The following is a 26,198-nucleotide window of genomic DNA, read 5'->3' on the forward strand; positions in this document are numbered from 1 at the left end:
GATGTGCTATTGTCTCCATTTATGAATGAGGAAAGCTCAGGGGTCTCAAGTCACCTGCCCAATGCTGCCTGCTGGCCGAGACTGCATAGGAACTCGAGTCAACCTGAATCTCTGGTGTGTGCCTTTAATCACCAGTCACCTCCAACCTTCCAGTGCTTAGGCCACTTGATTATGTCCTCAGGATGACAAAGGGACTTACTCGTTGTCTTGGGGCCCTGACCTCTCCCGTTCCCACTTTTCTGCATAGAGCTGCTACTGAAGGCCAAAGGTGGAGCAGGGGCCCCAGGTACTTAGTAGGCCCACAGAGCATCAGGAAGACTGTTCTAGCTCTGGATATGCAAGAGTTAAACACAGAAGTGGGCTTAGAGGGGAACCAGGGTTCCATAGCCAGTCCCATAGGGAACTAAGAGAGTACGAAATGGGGGTGGAGGGCACACAGAGACACAGTGGTGTTTGGTGCTCATGCGGGAAGGGGTTCCCGGAAGACTGGTGACTGGATCTCAAGGCATGCGCGAGCCCTTCCAAGAATCTGACTGGAGACCTAGCAAGTATGAATTTATGATTGTGTCTCTTTTAAAACGAGGACTCCTTAAATTCTAAATACTTCCGCTTTCACAACCGTGGCCCATCCCTGGCCCCACTCCTGGTGTGTATGAACGCAGGTGTGGTTAAAGGTAGAGGAAGCTGGCAGAGGGTGGGGGCCACGTGGGCCACACAGAGGAAGGGGTGACGGTCAGAAACGGGGAAAATGACTACAAGAAAAGATATCTGGTTCTTCAGCCTGCAAGTTTTCGTTGGCCTGAAGAAATGGGCCACTTCCGGCCCTACTCCTTCCAAGCCCAGTCCCACAGACTGGCAGCAGGAAGTTCCTCCGTTGACTTTGAAGGGGTTGTGCTCTAATGCCGAGAAGGACTGAGAGCCTGTTTTTCCGCGGTGGGCTCCAAAGTGATGACACCCGTAAGGAACGTGGGACGCTGTAACAGGACTCTTAAGTACAATGTTCTCTTAGTCTTTCAGAACATTATGTTTTATAGTGGATATACTAATGCAGTAATACATATGTATAATGTATAGAGAACAATACATATGACAGGTGTATGGATGAATTTCTTTATTAATATAGGTCTGTGATGGAAAAAGTTGAGCGATTATTGCCCCAGGGAAAAGACAGTCCTCCATTCTCTTTAAGTTCCCCTCTTAGAGCTTCTGGGTGACAAAGTCATCAAAACATTCATCTTGGTTAAACTTGGTTGAATTTCTAAAACTGTTCAATGTTTAGGCTCTTGTCTCCTTTAGATTTCCCTGGACTTGGCAGTCAATTAAAATAATTGCTTTATTTTTCTGTTTTTCAGTGACTAGCTCAGTATTTTGAGTTTGCCAAAGCTATTATTATTCAAAATTTAGTTCAAGAACTCCTTTGTGTCAATGGAGTGTGGAAGGGAGTAGGGTGGGGTGGAGACTTAAGAGAGATGGCAACCCATTGCAAAGTATAATTAAATTAGCTCATGATTCAAACAAACTGCTGAAAGAAAAGTTAGGAGACAATAGGAAAAATTTGAACTGACTACATATTTGATAAGAAATTATGTTTACTTGTTTTTGTTGTGATATTAGTATTATGGTTATATTTCTTAATAATCTATGCTTTACAGATAAATACCGAAACACTTGCAGGTGAAATATGTTTGAGATGTGCTTCAAAACAGTTCAAGGAGGATATAGATGAAACAAGATATCCATGAATTGTTATATATTAAAGATGGGTAATCAGGTATATAGGATCCATTATACTCTTCTGCTTTTGAATTGAGATTTTCATTATAAAAGTTAAATAAAAAGTCAACCAAACATGAAGCAGTCTGTGATCTCCTGGGTTTTGCCTTTTAGACCAGGAAGCAAACTGTTTGGGACGGAAGTTGCTTTACAGCCGGGTAAAAGAGAACTCACTGAATCCAAGGGACAAAAAGAAAATAAGACCATTAAATGGGAGCATGAGGCTCTGTGAACATCAAAGAACAACTGCAAAGGAACACTGTGATGAGTTAAATGTAAATGAATCATGAACATGCCGCTCCAATTTCCTTCCAAATACATTTGCAGATTTAAGGGAAAAGGACCTACGACACAAGTGCTAAACTGCCATCCTTTGAGACACGTGAAGAGAATCACTGAACCCGAATGGGCCCTGACTGTGCTCCCCAGACCGGGCCTCGTTCCTCTCTGTTGGACTACGATTTCCCCACCTCACCCTCTTTCTCTGCAAACTCTACCTCCTTCCTTCCAGGTCCTAATCCAAACTCGACTTCAAATCCTCAAAACATCACACACACACACACACACACACACACACACACACACACACACACACAATCTCGAGATTAGCAACATTATTTTTTCTTTTCAATTTTGATGAAAAAAAAATATATTCTTTGAGACTCAACTTAGAAAGCATTTGCTGGCAAATCCCCAGAGCTCACCCTGTTGGTTTAAACTTGCGAAGTGTAGACGAAAAAGGGGCCCCATACCAAACCTGACAAGCTCAGGGGGGAGGCCTGCATGGTGAGCCCTACGAGCTGAGAGACCTAAAGGAGACACATAGGACGACGGTCTGAAATGAAAACTGTCTAACAGAGCGAGTCACGGTAGGCAGTCACTTCCTGTAGTTCCCGTAACAAAGGTCAGTCTTCCCCTTAACTGAGCCTGTCTACCACCATCTTTCTGCATCTAGGATATGATCTCCTTTTCCAGGCCCTTCAGGGGACACGCATGCACCTCAGCAGAGCAGGAGCCACAGAGCCCCTCATTGTCGTGTTCCCCGAATACCATCCCTATGTGCTGTTCACGCTGATAACTAACTGTCCTGTGCCCACCTATGTAAAAGAAGCGTGTGTCTCTTCACTTTACTTCTCCCATCTCAGAGATTCCCCACCCCTGCTTTGCTCTCTCCCGCCTCCCTAATCTACCGCCAATAGATTTCACGTAACCTTCCTGCGTCCCGTCCTTTGATCGTAATGTATAAAATGTGCTGTATCGCTGCTGTTCTCTGGAGCATTTTCTCAATCTGTTGTGCTTTTCCTTCCTGGCAATTGTCATCAGTTTGGCTCAAATAAACTCATAGAAACCATCTATGGGTTTGGACACTTCTGGTGTCGACACAAGTATTGGGAGTTGTTAACACAGTGAAAATGAAGTGAGGAGGAAATGGGTGCTGAGGTGACCCCAGTGTTCCCTCCCTCCTCCCCTCCCTCCTCACTCACTCGAGATTTCAACTGCAGCCATCTAGAGGCACCTTCTGTGGCTCTCTATTTAGGACAGGGTTGTTTAAAGGGATGCTTCCCTAGGTGATGCAGTCCATGGCCCAACCCCTGGCCCAAATCTACCTGAAGTCGGCAGGGAGAAAATAAAGTTGCTCAGGTTCGGCCTGGACCTAGATGAGGGGACACGGAGAAGGTGGGGCAGGGCCGAAGGAGTGGTCTGTAAAATTAAAGTGAGTTATCTTCCCACGGGAAGTCTGGAAGGCTCAGCTGGCAGGGTGGGGGTAGTGAAGCTCTCTGGTCTGTGAGCCCCAGAGCGAGCGTTCTGGCTGCATAACGACAGTGCAGTGTGTCAGAGGTGCACTGTGCAGGTTGGTCTGAGAAAGTTCTGCAGGGAAGTGGGTAGTTAGACTTGGGGGCCGGAGACACTGGGTCGGTGTCCCGCATCTTTGACTTCTGGACAAACCCCACTTCCCGAGAAGGACACACAGGAGGTTGCCTCCTAACTCCTGTGCTCTTGGCAGTTTGTCCAGGAGAACATGTTCTTGTGAAGACCTAAATGATTCAAGTTGCAAAATCAGAGTCATTCATCTTAATTTTCCGGGCATGAAACTCCCGTGGGAATAAACTGTTCCCACTTAGAACTTTTATCTCTGCAGGGGTCAGGGACTAGAGTAACTTTGCTCTCCAGATCCTGGCACGAATACTGTTCATAGCGATGACATTTACAAACCAGAAATATTTGAGTGTAATCTAGAAAGACGGCCAGCATTTCCTGACTATCTGCGGAGACACACAACAATGGCAGGAGCATTCATTTCAGGGGCTCGCCACCCTTCAGAGACCCTGCCCAGCGGACGCTTAGGTGTGTTCGCTCATTTGATCTTCACAACACTGTCTGAGGAAGGTACCACTGTTATTTTCATTTTGCAGATTTGGAACACGAGGCAAGAGAGATCAAGTAGCTGGCTCAAGTTCGCACAGCTAATCTGAGGCAGGTTCCTGCGTTTAACCCGGAGTCCGGAGCCCCCACTTCTGACGGCTCAGCTGCTCTGCCACAGACAGTGTCTCCGGAAAGAAAGCTGAAGTGGAAGATTTTTGTTTCAGAAGGTTTGATTTAAAGCCCAAGCATCTGCATTTTAAAAACCAAACCCAGCCCTCAGCTCTCATGCGGGTTGTCCTCAGAACCCAAGCTGCTCGGAGGACTTCACCCAAAAGTGTTGTCATATGTGGGGCTGCAAATAGGCCCAGGAAGATGAGAAGGCGGTGTCCATGCTCATGCCCGTGAGTGAAAGTCTATTTCTGAAATTCGCTTTGGGGTTTAGAAAGTTGAGAGTTGGTGGGAGTCAGGGGTCCGGGCTTGTAGGGGAAGAGAGCATTGCCCTTCATCCTACGGCATGCTCTTTGTAGCCCCCAGAACAATCCCAGGCTCCCTGCGCCCTGACCTGAGGAGGCGGCTGCACACCAGATACTCTGGTTGTAAGCTCTTCCTGTGGAATCCACTCTGCTGGGTCATGGCAACAGGAGGCAAGGGGCATGTGTAATGAAGGAGCTGCCAGAGTCATCAGCTATGGGCCCTTCAGGGCTAAAGCTGGATTAGCCAAGGTGTTTTTCTTTTATTTTGTGTACAGTTGAATGTGAATACCTTAAGACATTATATATATACGGAGTAGCCAAGAGTAGGTTTACAGTTGTGAGTAGGTGGAACGGAGTTCATTCTTGTATTATTACTTATTAATTTTGTATTAATTACTATTATTTACCGACTTTTGCCCACCCCTGTATCTACTGTGTTCTCTACAGTTGATGGACCAGAGTTCACCACTTACTTCTGTATTACAAATATTGATCGACTTATGACCTATGCAACTTATGACCATTTGGCTTTATGACCACAATTGCTAGCCACGACTGCTCTGCGTGTGGCAGTGCAAGTGTTGCCCAGCTGGGCGTACGACAGTGCGGACCAGGGTCCGGCAGCCCTACCATCTCCGCGTGCACCATTTCAACTGTTATCCCAGACTCGGTACAGCAATTTGTGTTTTGTGTCTCGGATATTTTTTATTAAACCCCTCCCAAGATGTCTACCAAGAGGAAATTGTCTTTGCAAATAGTAAACCAGTTGTACTGATAATGCAGTGTTTTACTTAAACCTGACGAATGTAAAAATAAGAAACAAAATGGTGTAGAGATGATACGAATGGCATAAAATGAACAAAGAAAATTATGATATATAACAATAATGAAAGAAAATTATGATAAAATATGACTTAAAGATTTTTATAACATCATTTCATAGTACTGTACATATAGCCTACTCAACTTACGACCAAATCATGTTATGACTGGCCTGTCGGAACCAATCGTGGTCGTAAGTCGAGCACTAGCTGTATATCCAAATGATTCACATGTTTAAATATTGAATAGCTCCTGCCTGGTTCCTGTAGTCATTTGAGTTTAAGACCGCCTGGGCCACATGCTCAATTTGACTCCATTTAATGGATTAGCTCCAGCTTTTTCCTGAGGGGTGGGTGTGGACCCAGAGAGTCCCACTTAGATGAAGCAGCAGGAGGAAGACAGGCCCCCCAGAGCCTTCCTGGAGAGCCCACCCAGCGTCACCCGCCTTCAGGAGCCCGGCCGCCCATGGTCGTGAGAGGAGGGTCTCTTCACCTCAGGGCCGTGCAGCCATCACTGGCATTCTCTCCCAAGAATGCCAGACAGACCCAGAAGTCCCACTCAATGCTCTCAATTGCCATTTTCCAAAGCTTTAGTGACAACCACAGCCACCTTGCTACCTGTTTGCCAGTGGTATTTACCTTGCCTAAAATGCTTTCTCTTTCCATTCTTGATTTTATCTAATTCCTCTCTGATTACTTCAAAATCCAGCTCAAACCTTTCACTTCTCTAGAAGCTTTCCCTGGCTACTTTCGCTGAAATGGACAATCTCCACTTCTTCTCAACTTACTCCCTTCTCTTCTTTTTAAAAACTTGCTCTCTTATACCTTGGGTCACCGTTTATATTTCTTATGTATATTCATTCTATCTTCTCCATTAGACTGACAATTCCTTGAGGGTGAGTACTGTGCCTCATTTCTCCCAGTTGTATTCCTTACAATGTCTGCCACAGTGCCTGAAACGTGTCCTTCATTCACTGGTGAGTTCATTACCAGCAGTAGCATCAGGTAATAACTGCACAGACTCCTCCCTCAGAGCATCCCCAGCAACTAAAAGATTCCCAGAAAGTTCTACCAAATTAGTTTCCTGGCACCAGCTTCCTGGATTACTTCAGAGTTTGGGAAGAATGGCTTGCTTACGTCCACTCAGTGATTCAATGAAAGAGTTGCCTTTGATTCATGAACTTGTACGGAAAAAAACTGTTAAGCCTTTCTGAGAGCCTTCCTTCAAATAGGCTATAAAACTGAAAGCAACTCAACAGACAGGTTCCTCAGTAGCACCTGCAGTGAGTTAAATGGTGACCCCCCCCAAAAGATAGGTCCACCGGGAACTGTGATGTGACTTTATTTGGAAAAAAGGGTTCTTCCAGATGCAATTAAGCTAAAAATCTCAAGATGTGATCATCCTGGATTATTCAGATAGGCCTTAAATCCAACAACAGACGTCCTTATAAGAAGAGAAGACAGAGACAGAACTGGAGAGGACACAGGAGAAGGTGATGTGAAGCCCGAGGCGGAGATTGGAGTTACACGGCCACAAGCTGAGAAACACGGGAAACCACTAGAAACAGGAAGAGGCAGGGTAGGGTTCCTTCCCTAAAGCCTTCACAGGAACTGTGGTCCTAGTGACACCTTGATTTCAAGCTTCTGGCCTCCAGAAGTATGAGAAAATAAACTTCTATGGTTTTAGGCCACTAAAAGTGGGGTAACTTGTTACAGCAGCCGTAGGAAACTAATACAGTAATTGACAAAGACAGTAGGTGGGAAAGGGCAATGGGGGGGGCATTGGCACTAGCTTTCAGAGACACCACTGCAGCACTCATCAAGACAAGAAAGGGAACTTTTCATAATCCTCGTGAGTTCTGCCATTGCTTGTTTTTTCTAGAAAAGCTACCACAATCTTATTATTATCCCAGAGGTGCTCACTATTCAGGCTTGAGCCGGATACTTTCTCTTTGAACCTTCTTATCTAAAGTGTAGTGGGTTACATTCCATCTAAAGTGTAGTGGGTTACATTCCATTACATTTAGATCACCCTAAAATGTAGAGTTCTCAAAATGAAAGGCCTGCCTCCAAGGATCTAGGTAATCTGTTATTTCTTCTAATAATCAAGCATTTATTGAGCATCTACTGTGCTGGACAAGTTGGTCAGTCTGGCTAATTACAGGAGAGGCCCTGGTTATCACTCAGATTCACAGGGATGGGGCATCTCTATCTAAATATGACCAGCCCAGTGTTTCAAGTCTGGGTTCTACAAATTCTTTTTAGAGTCCCTCTGTTCACTTGCCCACGGACTCTAATTTACATGTAAGCTAACCCTTGTTATTCGGACCAGTCTAGTTAATAAGGAGAAACATTTTTGTAAATGCTCCAAACACCAAGGCACACACAGCAGCACTTTTTTATATGATTGCTGAAGCTGTTGACATCTATCTGCAATCCTCTTTCAAAGCTTATTAACGAAAGGAGCCAGAAAAATATCAATGTTGAGGTTGGGGGACATTAGTCATATCCTCTTATAAAACAGACATAGGTTGTGTAGAAAGATGTCTTTATTTTTTAGAGACATGTAATGAAACAGAGTTGAAATGTTATAATAACTGCACATTACTCCAAACCACTTCAATAAGGGATAAATAAATGAGGCAAAGGTGGCAAAAATGTAAATCCTTAAATTTAGGCAATGGGGATATATGGGTGGTCACTACCCAGTTCTTCTGTTTGCTTTCCCATCTGTTTGACAATGACCAAAAATAAAAACAAAAGAGATACATACTTTACATCTAGGGCTCTCTCTCCCCTACTCTGATACTGTATGTGTTTTTAGGTACAGAGTCCAACTGACTCAAAAAGGGGTGATTTCTGTTTGCAATGAGGAATGCCTGAGAGGGGCTGCCGGGCATACAGGCTCTGTTCTGAGGCTCTGTTTATGGAAGGAAGAGAAGACTCATCTATTGAGAAAAAGCAGAGTAGAAAGAAAGAAAGAGAGAGAGAGAGAGAAAGAGGGAGAGAGGGGGGGAAGAAAGAAAGGAAAGAAGGAAGAGAGGAAGGAAGGAAGGAAGGAAGGAAGGAAGGAAGGAAGGAAGGAAGGAAGGAAGGAAGGAAGGAAGGGAGAGAGAGAGAGAGAAAGAGAAAGAGAGAGAGAGAGAAAGAGAGAGAAAGAAAGAAAGAAAGAAAGAAAGAAAGAAAGAAAGAAAGAAAGAAAGAAAGAAAGGAAGGAAGGAAGAAAGAAAAAGAAAAAAGCATTATTGGCACAAAAGGAGGGAAAAAACGCCTTGTTGGGAAAGCACTGCATCAGTAAGATGGTTTCTCTGTGAAGTCACAGACAGCTAAGCATTGCTTTAAACTGCTGGCAGGGTGATTTGTCCAAATGCATTCAGTGTATGTGGAATTCATTCTGATAAACAGACATACGGGGGGGGGGGGCAGTGACTCAGGTCCCACCCCCAATATAGCCGGCACACCAACCCAGGCAGCACGATTAGAGGGGAACTCACAGTTCTGAGTACAGGAAGTGCAGGTTGCCCACATTGTCAATGTAGTTGGCAGGGCTGAGCCAAGGCAGGACCAGCAACAGAAGCGCCTTCATTTTCCAAGCAGTGTGCTGCTTTCTTCCTGGACACCTTCTCTGTCAGCTGCAGGGGCCCAGCCCAGGCCCTTTAAACAAAGCTTGCCATGTCCCCACAGTCAGGAGATCATAAGAAATCTGACTTAGAGCCCTTCAATCAAGCCACGCTGGTAAATATGTAATAGGCCTGGCAGAGGGCTGCACCCTCTGATTCTCAGATGGGTAAAGAGGACAAGGAAGGGACCCACCATGGTTTGCGAGAGGGCTTAGGCAGAGAGCAGGCAGGCTGATGCCCCGGAAAGGGACCTGCCCCTCCTGCAGGATGCCGACTGGCTCTTGAGAAGCAGCTGGTACATTTACATCACTGGCCAGGAGCAGATGGGCTGGAAGCTAAACTGTGTTGGGAAAGGGCATGAGCATGGCATATTCAGACCCTGCGGTGTGAATGAGCAAATAACCAGAGCTGTCCTCCAGCTTGCTAGAGGAAGACGCTGTGAGAAATTAGCATCCTGGGGACACAGGCTGCAGATCTCAGCTCAAGGGGAGGCTTCTGATAGCGTGACAGAGCTATGATACACGAACCAACTCCACCTCTAAATGTAGGTTTAGAATATGAATTTGAGGCATTTTACCTCTCATTGTCCCGACTAAACCCAGATACGAGAGAAGTGAGGGCTTCCTTGCCTATTTTGGAAAATTATTCTCTTTGAGAAAAACAAAGAACCTTGATAGATATAAAGCTCTGTCCAAACAATGTACAGGCTTCTGTTGTGTGAGAGAAAAGGGCACCCCATTCCTTAGTCTTCCCTGAGTAACTGAAATAAGCCCTGCCCCTAGCTGTGGGACCCTGGGCATCTCATTGGAGGCTCTGAGCCTCAGTCATCTCATCTTTGAAATGGAGCTTGGAATCCCTTATCTCAGGGGTCGGAAACCTATGGCTCGCAAGCCAGATGTGGCTCTTTTGATGGCTGCATCTGGCTCGCAGACAAATCTTTAATAAAAAAAATAATAACGTTAAAAATATAAAACATTCTCATATACTGTATTATAATTCATTCATTTCCTACTGCTCATGTTCATGGTTGCGGGTGGCTGGAGCCAATAACAGCTGTCCTCCGGGACAACACCAAATTTTTATTGGATAATGCGTAATGTACACGGGTCGTTGTATGGCTCTCATGAAATTACATTTTAAAATATGTGGTGTTCATGGCTCTCTCAGCCAAAAAGCTTCCCGACCCCTGCCTTATCTGCTTGGTTCAGCAGGGCCTGGACCACACCCTCTCTTCCAGCTTTAAGATCTGTGACTCTAGATGGTACTATCAACTTAATAGTAGGATTATTTTGCAGGCCTAAGCCCTGGAATGCCACAGAAGCCCCCAGGAGTCTTCTCCTTCTGCTCATATTCAAGATTAAAATTCATTCTGCCAACTCAAGGCCTGAATCTTAATAGAAATGGCTCAAAGGGATAGTTTTATTAATGACAACCAAGCATTCACAGCAACCCACACTTGGGAGGAAGAAGACCAGAGAAAAATCTATGGGATGAGACCAACTGCAAGTAGGAAGATCAACTGTAAGAAGTAAAATTGGCATCAGAGATATACATTTACTTGAGGCAGGTTTAAAACATTAAATACAGTAGACCCTTAAAATGTGCAGATTTAACTTCTACAGTTTAGATCCAAGATAAGCAACTTTAATAAAGCATGACATGTATTAATTTTGTTGAGGCCTTAATTTGAATTCCATTCCGTTTAAGTCTGGAATGCAAGAGTGAGTCAGAGCTGGCGAAGAGCAGTAAAAAGGATGTCAAGTTTGGTATTTAGATGCTGGAGTCAAACAGCCTTGTTTTGAACCTGAAGTCTACCACATACTTGCTGTGTGACACTGAGCATGCTGTTTAACCTCTCTGAACCTCCATTTTCTCCTCAGTAAAAGAAAAACAATAATAATAGGGCCTAAGTCACACTATTGCTATGAAGGTAGGATGAGATAATGCCTATGAAGAACAAAGGTCTCAGTGAGTGTTAGCTGTTGTTATATATATTGTTAATAATAATTACTAATAATAGGGAGTGAGGCTAGCTGGCAGCTAAGCACTTGTCTCCAAAAGGCCTTGTTATTCTCTTCCTGCCCTCTCTTTTCTCTTATACTATTAGGGACATGACATATGTGTTTCACAGAACGAAACATGCAGTTTCACCAAGTCCTGAGTCATGCTCTACTGTGTAGATCATAACTCATAAGCAACATTGTGTGTCATAAAGCCTGTGGGTTTCACAGTGTACTGGCTTGCATTTCTGAAATCTTGAACATGTCAGGTTGCTTCTCAAACTCTCTGTGAAAATATAAGAATGCCTGCCCTTTCACTTCTTTGCATTTCAAAAGGATAAAATTTATTAATGGATACGAATGCAATATAAAAATGAAGGTACTGTTTTTTTGTTGTTGCTTATGTCACTACTGCAAAAACTGCTGGATGCCTAGCCAATAGCTAATCTCCTTTTCTTCCTTAACAGAGCCCAGTTTTTTTCAAGGTCGTAATGCATGTAACCTCTCTCATAGATGGGCAGTCATGTAATATAATATTGGCCAATGAGGTATAAGCAGAAATTATTGGGTGAGGCACTCCAGAAAGTTCTTTAAGAGTGGAGTCTCAGTCTGCACATTGTATTTTGTCATTCCTGCTTTGTTCTTCCTACCTGGTTTTTTCTACCTGGAACTTGGATGTAAGGCTGGAGTTTGAGCAGCTATACTAAGATCATGAGGTGACAAACTTGAGAATGCTAATATGAAAAGCAGAATGACCCTGGATTTCTGATGGCATTATGACAACATCATAGACTTCCTAACTTTAGAATTTGTGTTAAATAAGAAAAAGTTAAAATAGTTAAACCAATATAACTTGACTTCTCTCAGGTGTAATCCTAACTAATACAATTCCATGGGGATAAAAATCCCACCTTTAAATAGTCATGGATTTCTCTGTAGTTTATTCACCAATAAATAGTCCTAACTCTAATTCTTGACACCAGGTTTTGCCTACGTCCTGTTTATCCTTCAAATGTCATCTCAGATATCACCTATCACCTCTTATTTGTGTGTGTGTGTGTGTGTGTGTGTGTGTCTTTTCTCTTCACTGAACAGGGAACTCCATGAAAGATGGAGTTCTGCTGATCGTGTTCTCCATCACATCCTCATCACAGTACCTGGAACACAGTAGATACTCAATAACTTATAATATAAAAAAGAATTCAATTTATGTAAAGAGTCAATTATTTGGACAAACTTTCTCAATCAGAGACAAGTTAGCAGACCAGGACTTCAAACTTTAAGAGCCATGATAGGGGTTAAAGCATTTATACAGATGGATAATACCTGACCAGGAAGAAAGAAAAAAGGTAAGGAAGATTTCTGGGAAGGAGTGCCCAGGACAAGGTTGTTTCTTTAAAGAATTGCTTGGAGCATTATCTGGTGGAAATTTAATTGTTCTTTTAAAAATGTAATGCAGAAAAATTGCCTTATTCATTCCATGCCCAGGAGAGCCAAACGAGCGGCTCTTAGCTAAGTAACGTCAGGAAAAACTGGGAACATGAAGGATACATGTTCAAGTTACAGTGGAGATGATGAGCCAGGCCTCAATGACCAACAAGACTAATTTACCCACCTTTCTAGAGTAATAGTCCCCTAGACCTTCAGTTTGGCAGTAAAATCTTCCCTGTACTGTAAACAGCTGAGCCTGTGTTGTATTGAATGCACTATAGAACAGGGCCCAGATATAAGTAAAGGTCAAGAGAAGTTCCAGGGTAGCCTGACCAAGCAGTGGCACAGCAGATAGAGCATTGACCTGGGACACTGAGGATCCAGGTTTGAAACCCCAAGATCATTGGCTTGAACACAGGCTCACCAGCTTGAGGGCAGGGTTGCCAGTTTGAGCGTGGAATCATAGACATGACCCCCTGGTTGCTGGCTTGAAGCCCAAGGTTGCTGGTGTGAGCTTAAGGCTGCTGGCTTGAGCAAGGGGTCACTGGCTTGGCTGGAGCCCACTGGTCCAGGCACATATGAGAAAGCAATCAATAAACAACTAAGGTGCCACAACTATGAGTTGATGCTTCTCATTTTTCTCCTTTCCTATTTGTCCCTGTCTGTCTCTCTATCACTTAAAAAATAAATACATCAAATAAAAGAGAAGTTCCAGGGTAGGTCTTTGGAGAAGGAACTTCCAGGACAGTGGGTGCAAAGTTAATAGAGAAAACAACCCAGAGGGCCTTTAGTTAGCTGTGCCAGCTCCATCAGATTTCCATTCTGGGCTGACTCCACAACATGGAACAAAGGTCTCTTTATTCATGCTAGCAAATACCTAAGAAGGGTCAGCTTTATTATCTCCCATTTCATTATCTTCCATAAGAGAAGAACTAAAGGGTAAAATGACTTGTCCTACAAAACAATTCAATGTGCGTGTGTTTTCAATTTCTCTCTTTTACCTTTAAAATGTGATTTTCTCAGAGGTAGATATCATGGCTTGTATAGATTTTTCTGTCTTTTGGGGACTGGCCTATTGTGGATCTTGATAAATATTATAGATGCAGATGATGATATTACACAATTAAGAGGTAGCCTTGAGGCTAAGGTTACTCCCACTCAGACTCAAGGAAGTTAAATCTTTGCTTCTTCCCTACACCCCCTGATAGTCGGGGTCAAGAGAGATGCATGGAGTCGGTCCTCTGTGGCGCCCCATCTGTCTGCTGGCAACGTCCTTCAGTTAGGAAGGCTGCCATTTGACTTGGCCCATCACCCTCATGGGAATTCTTTGCCGCATGCCCATGTGATGGGCCTTCTGCAAGCATCTAAGAGGGCAGAAGGCAACAGAATTAGCCAGGAGATTCCCAGCATTAGTTCCCATGCCCAGATTTACTCCCCTAGAAGTCCCCTCTAGTCCGAAGTCAGAAACAGTTATCCCAGTAGCTGCTGGTCCAGCCAGTCACACGCACCCACAGTCTGACCTAAATGTTTTACTGAAGGATTTACATTCAACTAAGGACCTGAAGTAGTTAGATAACAATGTTTACATGTGACACAGATCCTGGAGAAAACAGGCAGCATTTGTTTACAGATGAGATGCCACGGCCTGCACCCCTGCCTCCAGTGAACTGTTGGATGAGCGTGGTCCTAAGGACGGGCAGTAAACTGAGACCCTGGCTGGTGAGAAAAGCATTTCTCTCCTTGGTGTCCTTTTTCTAGAGGGACAAATGGGAACATTCTAGATGTGATTATTTCTGCAAGAGCTCTGTGTTCCAGGAGCCAACTGAAATGAAACCCATTTCACAGGTAGACAAACCTAAGCATGTGGGTCCCTGGAAAGCTCAGGACTGAGCTCCGCTGGACTCACCCGAAGGGAGCAAGTGGGTCCCTACTGGTCGCACGGAAGTTTCCAACCAGAATTAATGTTAAGTTCTCCATACTTGGTAGACTCAGCCTCACCAGTTTCCATTCAAATGGTGCCATAATTTTTGGCACTATTTGAACATTTTTAAACTTGTTATATTTCAATCCTGAAACCAAGATGCAAAATTTATAAACAAAGCTGTCTTCTAGTACAAACATCTGACAACACCCCCTACAGGCAGCCACCATCCTGGAGGCCTCACAGAGAAATGTGAGGAAAACACTTGCCTCTGGGTTTTCCCAGTTCAAGGAATTCCAGAGATGGTAACTATTTAATGTTAATACCCCTCCTCAGGGGAGAAAGAAGTTGTCTCTGGCCCAGGCTCAGGCCCTGGCGTCAGGCCCAGAGGGCTCTGGAGGCAGGCTCTGGGTTAGCTCCAAATTCTCCATCCTCACCAATAAAAGGCTCAGGGGCTGCGAGGAGGGGAGGTGTATATTAAGCATTTGATGACTAACATATAGACCATATTTTTAGAAATGTGGGTTTCAACCTACTTAGGAAGCCGAAGTGTGGAGAGGCTCTAGAGCGCGTGTTGGGCCCACACCTCCTTGCCGGGAGAGTTTCCCCTCCACAGAGAGCTGCTGACAGGCACCGTGAAGGCCGCGGAGGCGCAGCTCCGAGAGGTGATTTCAGTTAGTTTTGTGCTCTTTCCTCACTGTTGTTTTCCCAACATGCATATCATTATCAGCAGAGTGCTCACCAAGCCTTTAGCCCAGGGCACCCTGAGGTGTGGGTCACATAGCCTGAGTGGGCGTGAATGAAGTTTCTGCTCTGGGTTGCTGAGTGTGCTTGTGGCATCTCCCTCCGAGACCCCACAGGTCCCCAACAGTCCCTTCACAGCCCTCCCCCCGCCCCAGGCCCTGGTCTTGCCCTTAGGTCCATGAACCATCTTACCCCCACTTTTTCAGAGGCTGTTCTTGGCTCCACATCCAGTTCTAGATGAGGAGGAACTAACTTCTGGGTTTCTACTTTCTCTCCAGAAAGCACCTCCATTTATTTTCTTCTCTCTCTTTTCTCTTTTTGCCTTTCCCTGCAAAACTCCTGTGGTGAGCAGGATAATGATCACTCCCCAAGATGCTCACTCCTAAACCTCAGGTCTCATGTTTATGTTACTTTACATGGTAGAAGGGCTTTACTGATGTGACTAAGGTAAGGACCTAGAGATGAGGAGGGGACCCTGGATAATCCAGGTGGATGCAGTGAGTGGACCCCAGGGTAATCAGGTATGAGAGAGGCAGGAGGGGCAGAGTCACAGAGGGAGAGGTGATCATGGAAACAGGAGAGAGAGAGGGGGGGGAAGAGAGAGAGAGAGATTCTGTACTGCCATCTTTGAAGATAGAAAAACAGGCCACAAGCCAAGGAAAGCAGGTGACCTCGAGCAGCTGGATAAGGCAAGAAAGCAGTTCTTCCCTAAAGCCAAAAGGAACTAGCCTTCCCAACACTTTGATGTTGGTACCTTGGGACCCAGGTTGGACTTAGAACCCTCACAACTGTAGATACCACATTTTTGTGGTTTTAAGCCATTACTTTTGTGATCATTTGTTACAGCAGCAAATGGAAACCAACAGAGCTCCCAAACACAAATGTGTAAGTTGCAGCAATTCAGAAACATGGGGATACGACGTGCGGAAGGAGCTATACCGGGGCCTTTCCCGCACGCCCCTCAGCTCCTCCACCCAGTGTGGTCCCGGTCCCAGCTCTGGTTCTGCACCAGCACCTGCTGCACCTACCTCATCCCTGACCCCAGACCTACTTCCACCCAGGTGACACCTCTCCTACTTGGAGACAACTCTCAGCAAAGGTCACAGATGGACTCCCTACCCTCTTCTCCTCTGGCCACATCCCCTCCCAGTCAGCCACAGAAGAGGAGCACCCTAGTTCACATACCAGCAATAACGCAGGGGCAGAGGCAACCACACACCCGCGTTAGATGCGTCTGGCTCAGCACCTTGGGGAGCAGAACGACTTCTCGGGCGTAATGGCTGTAGAAACCATGTGAGCATTACACCCCGGCCCTGCTTTGGATGCAGACTCCCATGGTAGAGAATCTGTGTGTCCCCAGAGACAAAGACTCCAATTCATGACCTAAGGAATGTGACCTTTAAGAAAAAATACCTGCACTTGCTTCTTGCCCTGGTCATGATAGAAACCAAGATAAACACCAAATTCTCTCTCACAAAATAATTGCGGCATTATTGTTCACACTTCACTAAGCACCTTACATGTTCTGAGACAACACCTCATGTGGAGCTAGACCCAGGGCCGCCCTGAGGACCGCCCAGGAACGTCATGCACCTGGACAAAATCATGGGCGGACAGGTGGAGCAGGTGACGCTGCCTGCCAGCAGTGGCGGTCACTCTGTCCGTCTGCGGCCGGGGTGTGCACCTTGACCAAAAAGTTCATAGGACAATTCGCTTAAAGGACAAAATGTTTTCTAAATTTCTCATTTTAATCCTTAGTCGAAAATAACTCCTATCTCTTCAGAGAACAGCTGGGCTTCGCCAATTCCTGTCCAGAGGAAATTCTAATAAGTATGTTAGGGTCATGTTAGGAGACATTTTCTTTCTTACATGAAAAGACAGCGGTGCCCACCCGGGAGCGTTCTTGGGGATCATAAGCTTCAGAGAAAGCCGCTCACCAGATCTTCCCATTCTCTCTCACATTTCAAAAGGCACGCATCTGAACCGAGCCAGTCACGAGGGCGAATATCAAAGGATTCCCCTTTTCTAGGGTCCCAGCACAGTCAGGTTCATGGAGACAGAGAGGAGAACCGTGGTTACCCATTCTGGAGGGGAGGGAACGGGAGTTTTTGTTGCATGGGTACAGTTTCAGTTCTGGAAGATGAAAAAAGTTCTGAGGATGGATGATGGTGAGGGATGTGCGCAGCAACGTGAATGCATTTAAAGCCCCTGAACTGGACACTTAAAACTCATTAAGGTCCTGGCCGGTTGGCTCAGCGGTAGAGCGTCGTCCTGGAGTGCGGGGGACCCAGGTTCGATTCCTGGCCAGGGCACATAGGAGAAGCGCCCATTTGCTTCTCCACCCCCCCCCCCCTCCTTCCTCTCTGTCTCTCTCTTCCCCTCCCGCAGCTGAGGCTCCATTGGAGCAAAGATGGCCCAGGCGCTGGGAATGGCTCCTTGGCCTCTGCCCCAGGCGCTAGAGTGGCTCTGGTTGCGGCAGAGCGACGCCCCGGAGGGTCAGAGCATCGCCCCCTGGTGGGCAGAGCGTCGCCCCCTGGTGGGCGTGCCGGGTGGATCCCGGTCGGGTGCATGCGGGAGTCTGTCTGACTGTCTCTCCCCGTTTCCAGCTTCAGAAATTGAAAAAAAAACCAAAACTCATTAAAATGGTAAATTGTATCTTGCATCTATTTTACCTCCAATCCCCCCTCAAAGCACACACACAGAGAACACAGTTCTACCCTGTGCCATTTCCTTACGCTGTGCCACAACCACAAACACTTAATTAAAATGTTTCTTATTTTGAATGAATTCTTTCACTGGTTGCAAAGAAGCAGACAGACAGACAGGCCTGCATGGAGCACCCAGGACACAGGTGGCAGCCCCGCCTGCGGGAGGCAGGTGAGCGCCGGCTCACAGTGGGCGGAGGAGGGGCCCTACCTGGTGTGAAAGTGATGCTCGAGGTCGCAGCGCTGCAGCACCGCGGTGCAGTGCTCGGTGAACGGGCAGGTCACCGTCAGCTTGTTGAGGAGCTTGTGGACCAGGATGCTGGATTTCTTGCAGTGCTGGAGAACCACAGGCTTGCGATCCAGGGGGCAGAAGTCCTTGTTCACCAGGAAGTTGGTGAGGCAGAGTGTACAGTAGGTGTGTCCACAGGGAGTGTCCAGAGGGTCCAGCAATGCTTGTAGGCAGATGTGGCACATGAGGTCATCATCCACATCTTCTGTGTAGGCGTAGAAGTGATTTTCCTCCGGAGAGTGGGTTTGGCCACACACCACACACAGGGGTGGGGGGCTGGGATCTGGGTCATCAGCAGTGTCTGGCTGGCTCATGGTCGACCTGGGGGACAGGGTGACAGGAAACCAACCCAGCACAGTAATATTTCCTCAGGAGCCAATCAAGGTCTTCTAGAAGCCATCCACAAATCTAAGAGAGAACAAAATGACATCTTTGTTTACATGGCAAACTGAAGACCCTCTGTTACAGACATGAGACAGTGCGGCCGGTAGACAGGCCACCGGTCTCTGATTCAGAGGGCCAGGGTTGAGTGACGGGACCTTGGGCAAGTGACCCGGCCTCACTCCACCTCAGTTTAACCACCTTTTAGAGAGGGAATAGTGTTCTCCTTTCACATTCTCATGGTGGTATGGAAAAATCACTTGGGTAGTATCTGAAAAGTGCCTAGAGTAACTCAGAAGTAATAGGCTCTAAGAAATGTAATCTGTTAAAAAAATAAAATAGATAAGTGAGTTATAAAATTCTCTGTTGGGTCAAGAGAAGAAAAACAGGTAACATGCTGATGGATTTTTCCTATCTTTCTTTTCCATCTTTCTTCGAAGCTGAGGAAATGTAGGACATCAGAGCTTTCTACTAACTGATCTGAGAAGGCTGCTGTATTTCTACTATGGTGAAAGCATTGTTTTTGGTATGCATTTTACTCACGCAATCAGTTAGTTATTTACTGGTTAAGCAGGCTCTGGAGACACACTGCCCAGGTTCAAATCCCACCACAACCATGGACAATAATTTAAGCCTTGGTGATAGTAACAGCTGACCTCATGGGACTGATATAAGAATTAAATGAGATATGATAAATAAGCTTTTAGAATTGTGCCTGGTATACAGTCAGTACTCAATAAATAGTCTACAATTCTTGCATGTATTGCTATTGAATTCATTTTTTCTCTAGCTCACTCGGTCTGGAAACTGAAACCTTTTATTCCTACAAGGGGTCCTTTTGTTTAGTTCTAATAGTAGTCTTTTATTTAATTATATATATAATTATATATATATAAACCAGTAGAATAGTATCATGATATGTATTTTTCTTTGGTATAGAAATACAAAATAATGAAGTTATTAGCATGCCTATTAAAATCTAGGAAGTCTCTTGGAAAATTAGTCAGTAAGTAGTTTTTTGGCACAAGCTCTAGGCTAGGGAGTGAGTTGGGTATAGAGACCTGTCAGAGAACTTTAAAGAATATGCCCCAGCTCTCATGGCATCCCCTGTTTGGCCGAGTGGGCATGAGCGCAACTCATTAGAAGCCCAGGTTGGCAGTGCAAACAGAGGCAAGCCCGAGGAGACATGGGTCTGCTCTTGTAACGATTAAGAACCCCATACCCAACAACAAATCGTTGTTTCTCTCTCTCTCTCTCCCTTTCTCTCTCTCTCTCTCAAATAGGTGTCTCTCTCTCAAATCAATAAAGAAAATATTTTAAAAATTATAAAAACAGGAATCCCACACCCCACACTACTCCCCAACTCCACTCTGTTGTTTTCTGAAAGTCAGTGAAAGACTTGAAGCATTCCACGAGAACATCAGACACGTGAACAGCCCAACAGGAAACCAGCCACATTTGGAAACAGCACAGCAGTCATAAATTGTGTGATATCTTTCCTCTTATCCAAATAAAGTCCGAGGTTGTTTGTACAAACATCGCCTTATCTCAAAAAGAAAATACATTGACTTCAGACTTCCATTGGGGCGGCTTTGTGTTTACATTTCTGGGCTGTGCTAACATGCCAGAGAGGACACTCCAGTCAGGAGGTTGAAGTAAATACACTGAATGGGAAAACAGGCAGGAGTCACAGCAGTTTCTCTGGCATCAAAGGGACTACAGGAGGCTGAGGTGGAGGGGGCAACAGAAGGTGAAGCTGTTTCTAGTCAAAATTTTATGGAAACATACCCAGCTGCTATTTGTCCTCAAGGCTGATAGAAGGGACCAGAGCCACCCAAGGAAAACTTTAAGTGGCATGAGGCACAGTTGAAAAATAAACATGAAAGTGGAAATGGGCCACCCCAAAAATTATTTTCCACTATAGAACAAGACTCACATATTTTGAACTAATGCTCTAAATCTTTTAAGTCTTCTCTGTAAGAATTCTGTCAATTTGACTTTGGGTGATGGGTGTGCAACATAATCAAATGTCAAAATAACCTGGAGATGTTTTCTCTGAACATATGTACCCTGATTGATCTATGTCACCCCATTAAAATTAATAATAATAAAAAAAGAATTCTGTCAAATATCCTCTCGCGTGCTTTGGTCCCACCCATTCTTCTTCATGTCCCTTACTAGAAATGATAGGAATGTCGCTCGGTTTGCACCATGGAAAACAACTTCACATTTTGGGGCCATTCCCTTCCTGGGGAAATGGAGAAGGAGGACCCGGTTTTCGGTTTTCAAATTGTGCTCTGGAAGGTGTCAGATGCCTCCGCGTCCTCCAGTGGTGGGAAGGACTGGAGGGTGGTGTGGTGGCCACGTCTCTGCCCCACCCAGTGTTAGCTCCACTTTTAATTCTTGGACACATCAGGTTCCTAATAATATTCTGTTTGAAGAACACGTCGGCCTGGTGTGCAGGAGTCCCGGGTTTGATTCCCGGCCAGGGCACACAGGAGAAGCGCCCATTTGCTTCTCCACCCCTCCCCCTCTCCTTCCTCTCTGTCTCTCTCTTCCCCTCCCGCAGCCAAGGCTCCATTGGAGCAAAGATGGCCCGGGCTCTGAGGATGGCTCTGTGGCCTCTGCCTCAGGTGCTAGGATAGCTCTGGATGCAACAGAGCGACGCCCCGGATGGGCAGAGCATCGACCCCTGGTGGGCAGAGCATCGACCCCTGGTGGGCGTGCCGGGTGGATCCCGGTTGGGCGCATGCGGGAGTCTGTCTGACTGCCTCTCCGTTTCCAGCTTCAGAAAAATGCAAAAAAAAAAAAAAAAGAAAAAAGCAAATCCCCAACTAGTTATAGTCTCTTGCAGAACTGGAGTGCTGTGATTTGGTGCCAATAAACTGGAGGTGGTTTGTTCTCTTCTGGGTGATTGGCTATTTTGGAAAATTTTTTATTCTTTGCTTTCTAACAGAGCATGGACCACATGCCAGGCACTGTGCTAGGGGCCTTATATATCATGTTATTTAATACTCACAAATCCCCAGGTTTTTCTTTCTTTCTTTCTTTTAACAGATAAGGAAACTGAAGTGTGACATGTAAGTAACTGGCTAGTCACACCAAAAAAGAAACAAACCAAGAAGGGGTTGCTGACTCTGGGCTCTGCACCTACTTTGCTGCTTTGTTTCCCAGCTTATCCCCTGACTATGACTAGTCAAAATCCCATCATGTAACTAACCAACTCTGAGAGTTCTGGGACATTAGACACTTTTTAAAAAAACCTCATTATGCTGCCTTGCAAATAGGTTTTGCCGAGATCTCTGAATAAAAGGTTTCTTTGACTTTATTGAGTGCTAAAATGGCAGGTTTTCATTCCAACTCCAATACCTTTCTTCCTTTCTTTCTTTCTTTCTTTCTTTCTTTCTTTCTTTCTTTCTTTCTTTCTTTCTCTCTCTCTCTCTCTCTCTCTCCTTCCTTCCTCCTTCCCTCCCTCCCTCCCTCTCCTTCCCTTCCCTTCCCTTCCCTTCCCTTCCCTTCCCTTCCCTTTCCTTTCTTCCCTTCCTCCCTTCCTTCCACCTCTTCCCTCCCTCCTCTCTCCCTCCTTTCCTCCTTCTGGTTCTCTTCCTCCCTTTGTCCCTCTCCCTCTGAGAGCAGTTTGAATTCCCTGGCACTTATCCTTGTGCATAAACCAGATTCTTCATATAATATTAATGTAAACACTGCTGTATATATTTCCCAACTTTGCTTTAGACTAAATAAAGCCTATATGAATAAACACAGATTATGAGAGAATTGACTGAATAAGCAGTTTTGGCTCTAAAGGAAGAACTAGGTAGACTTTTAAAAATATGATTAAGAACATTAACCCGATATTTCTTATTTCCAGTTTACATCATATAAATGTGTGGTGTATCATTCTTTTGACATAGATGTGCTGTGCTACTGCACTGAGAGGAAATGATAAAAAATCATTAGGGCTTAAAAGGTAAACTATTTCTCCTCCAAAAGTGAGCGAGAGGGCTTGTCATCTTTGGGTCCGTCTACATTAATTAATGTGTTGGATGTCAGCACTTCCAGCCCTGGCTGAAGGAAGGAGAGAAACCTGTATTATGGCTTCTTCTTCTTCTTCTTTTTTTTTTTTTTGACGTTTGGAGAAAGAGCACAGAAATGGATTCCCTCACTGAGTGTGTGTATGGGGGATGGAGGTGGTACAACCCTATTGTGGCTTGGAAACCATTCTTTTCCCCTTCCTTCTGAGTTGGGGTAGACGAGAAGCCTGCGGTGACACAAAGACCTGTGTGTTGTCTACATACTGTAGTGCTGAGCAGTGCCAGGAAAAATAAAAATCTCCACCTCTGTTTGTTTCTAATCTGCTTCTTTTCTCGCCAGTTTATGGTCTCACCTGAAACTTATACAGACATTCTTCTACCTAACTTTCAAATTCTGACCTTCTGTGGCTGACAACAAAGATATTATATATTCCTGAACAAGTGTGAATCAGTGCTGTCCTCAACCGAGAGGGTCATTAGAAGTAGTATGTGTACTGTCACTACACCAAAAACCCAATAGTCTTAAAATTTTTTAAATTATTTTTATTTATTTATTCATTTTAGAGGGGAGAGAGAGAAAGAGAGAGAGAGAGAAGGGGGGGGAGGAGCAGGAAGCTTCAACTCCCATATATGCCTTGACCGGGCAAGACCAGCAACCTCAGCATTCCAGGTTGACGCTTTATCCACTACGCCACCACAGGTCAGGCCCCAATAGACTTAAGAATAGCCTTTGGGATACAGCCTGTTTGGAAGTAGAAACATTTCTGCCTGAGATAACTTCCCAGAACAATGGAGTCCCTGGTGTGCCATTGCCCCACTAACTCTCTAAATGCACATGGGTTTTAAACACCTTTTTTTTTTTTAATTTATTCATTTTAGAGGAGAGAGAGAGAGAGAGAGAGGGAGAAGCAGGAAGCTTCAACTCCCATATGTGCCTTGACTGGGCAAGCCCAGGGTTTTGAACCGGCAACCTCAGCATTCCAGGTCCATGCTTTATCCACTGTGCCACCACAGGTCAGGCTGCACATAGGTTTTATAGACAACAGTTACCTCATGAAGTCACCAGAGTAAACTATATACTCACTAAAAAGGCGATGGATATACTTCACTGACAATTTCATATTTTCCTCCTACTGAAAGGACAAGACTTGACTCTAAAGCATCTCTTCAATAGTTGCGTGAGTCACAGTTATCCAACAATAGTAATGGGACATCATGTTATTAAAAAGAATCCATTCTAAATAACCCAAATGCCCATCAACAAACAAGTGGATAAAAAAGATGTGGTACATATATACAATGGAATATCACTTGGCCATAAAAAGAATAAAATCTTAACCATTTGTGACAGTCTGGATGGATCTAGAGGGTATTATGCTAAGTAAACTAAGTCAGAGAAAGTACCATATGTTTCTACTTACATGTGGAATCTAAAAACCAAAATGAATGAACAAATAAAATTGAAACACACTCATAAACACAGAAAACAGACTGATGGGCGGTTGCCAGAGGGGAGGTGGGTTGGGTAACTGGGAGAAAGAAGTGGAGAAATTAAGAAGTACAAACAGGTAGTTAACAAAATAGTTGTGGGGATATAATGTATAGCATAGGGAATATAGTCAATAATATTGTGATAACTATGTATGGTGCCAGGTAGGGTACTGGAAATATCTGGGGAATCACTCTGTAAAGTATATGATTGTCTAACCACTATACATCCACCTAATACCAATACAAAATAATATTGAAAGTAAACCATAATTGCAAAATTAAAAAAAGGGGGGGGGGGAAGAATCCATCCTTAGAGTCAAAGGGCAGTATGTCCTGAATTGGAACTATAACCTTCACAAAGACGCAATGTTGTAGCCATTGACTCTGCAGGTTGAAAGAGAGTCTTGAGAAATGGTCCTTAAATGCAACAGACCTGTATTACTTTATAAAACAGATCGTTCCTCCTTTGGATAACTCTATTAGGGAGGGAAAGTCCATATATTGAGCAAGAATATGCCTCTCTAGAATTCACCCACCCCTCCACAAGTGCCAGCAATATCCTAGGAGCTATTTAGAAAATGTGCAGTTCCTTCCGCCCTCTCAGTATTTGAAGGCACACCGCGTGTTCTCCCCCAGGTTCACCTGACGTTCCTTCAGGTCTGCGGACTCCAGAAGCCCGACCACCCTCCTCTGCAAGCTCCCTGCTTTATCAGTGTCCCTGCTACACAGTGTGGGGAGAACGAACAGGAAAAACTCCAGGACGCACTGCAGCGGAATAACCACGCCCAGAGCTTAAGACGATCTGTTTTCTCTGGTGAGGCCCTGCCCCGGGGCCTAGAGGAAGCTATTAGCAATTCTTGTCCGCAGAGGGGATGGAAAAATCATGGTTAATAAAGCGGAAAAGTAGGGCTCTTAAAAGCAAAAACAAGGACCATGAACATGATTTAGAAAATGCAAAGATATTTAATGGCATCGGGTAGATTTTTATAAACAGAAGAAAGTCGTCATTGGCTAACGAGTTCACGTTAGAACCCTTCGTGTTTGACCTGATCCCCAGATATTTGGGGAATTTGGGGCCCTCCATTTGTTTGTAAGCACTCCTTTATTTTGATCATTCTTGCCGTTCTAAAATTTGCCAACAAAACAACACAAGAGAAGTGGAAACCATTTAAACAAATGGCAAATCAGAGATACTTTTTCCTCCCCAAAGCACAAACATTGGTTAACTTTCCCTGAAGTTCACTAACAAATGGAGAAGTTAAAATAGTGGCAGGCCGAGGGCAGCTGAGGTGGGGACAATGAAATGAACCGGAAGTCCTGCAGCTCCAGGTCCTCCTCCCCCTGCCCTCCCTCAGCCCTGCAGAGAAGATGCACAATTGCCCGAGGTGTACTGGCCCCCTTGGAGTTCTCCACTTATTTAGGGGAGGGGCACCTACTGGAAAGCCACGCCTACGGAAAATTCCTACTGGGTCTATGACCAACACGTCCGCAAAAATGCACTGAAGACATTTCTGAATACAGATGCATTTATCCCACTCGTGCTGTGCTGACCCACGTTGCGACCTGAGGCTTAAGGAAGTGTGTATCTCCTGATACACGTGTTTTGGTGTAATTGTAATGGCATCACTCAGGTAATTGAAAAAATTTGGGAAACATGAAATGTAATATTAAAAATCACAACATCATTTTAAGTTTAAATATTTTATTTATGCTAAAAACAAAGCAAAGGCTTTTTTTTTTTGCTTATCTCATTTTCAATGAAGGTACTTGCTGTATTTGACAGTTTCTCTGACTGATAGTCTTAAATAATTTAAAAATAAATTCAGCTTACTGATCTTGTCTTTATTTAAAATAAATTTTGATCGTTTGTTCATCATAGACTTTTTTTTTTGCATTAGTTTTGATTTTTTTAAATAATCATCAAAACATTACTTATTGTGATGACTGAGATTTCTGGTGCCTCCTTAAATTCTGCACCGCAAGGAGAGTGGCCTCATTTGCCTCACCTTAATCATGACCCTGTCGCTAATATTTTTAGAAACCCAAGTACAGAGAGTGTAGTTTGGATGCAGCTCTGCTAGCAACAACCTCTGTGGGTCTCAGTATTTCCCTCGTACCTGACCTGTTCCCAGCCCTGCAAAGGCAAAACCGGAG

General features: G+C 44.7%; 1 protein-coding gene across 3 annotated transcripts in view; it reads right to left on the bottom strand.

The window, feature by feature from the left end:
• Positions 1 to 26,198, bottom strand: part of LNX1 (ligand of numb-protein X 1) — a 170,625-nt gene that overhangs the window by 74,692 nt on the left and 69,735 nt on the right. For 2 of the 3 annotated variants that reach the window (XM_066387195.1, XM_066387196.1), the window contains one exon: positions 18,064 to 18,549. In XM_066387195.1, the coding sequence (XP_066243292.1) occupies positions 18,064 to 18,455 (392 nt within the window). In that variant the 5' untranslated portion in view covers positions 18,456 to 18,549. Of the gene's footprint in view, positions 1 to 8,925; positions 9,280 to 18,063; positions 18,550 to 26,198 lie in introns of those variants that run through there. The other variant, XM_066387197.1, reaches the window with a different exon arrangement.

This window comes from Saccopteryx leptura, chromosome 5 (assembly GCF_036850995.1).
Source record: "Saccopteryx leptura isolate mSacLep1 chromosome 5, mSacLep1_pri_phased_curated, whole genome shotgun sequence".
NCBI lineage: Eukaryota > Metazoa > Chordata > Mammalia > Chiroptera > Emballonuridae > Saccopteryx > Saccopteryx leptura.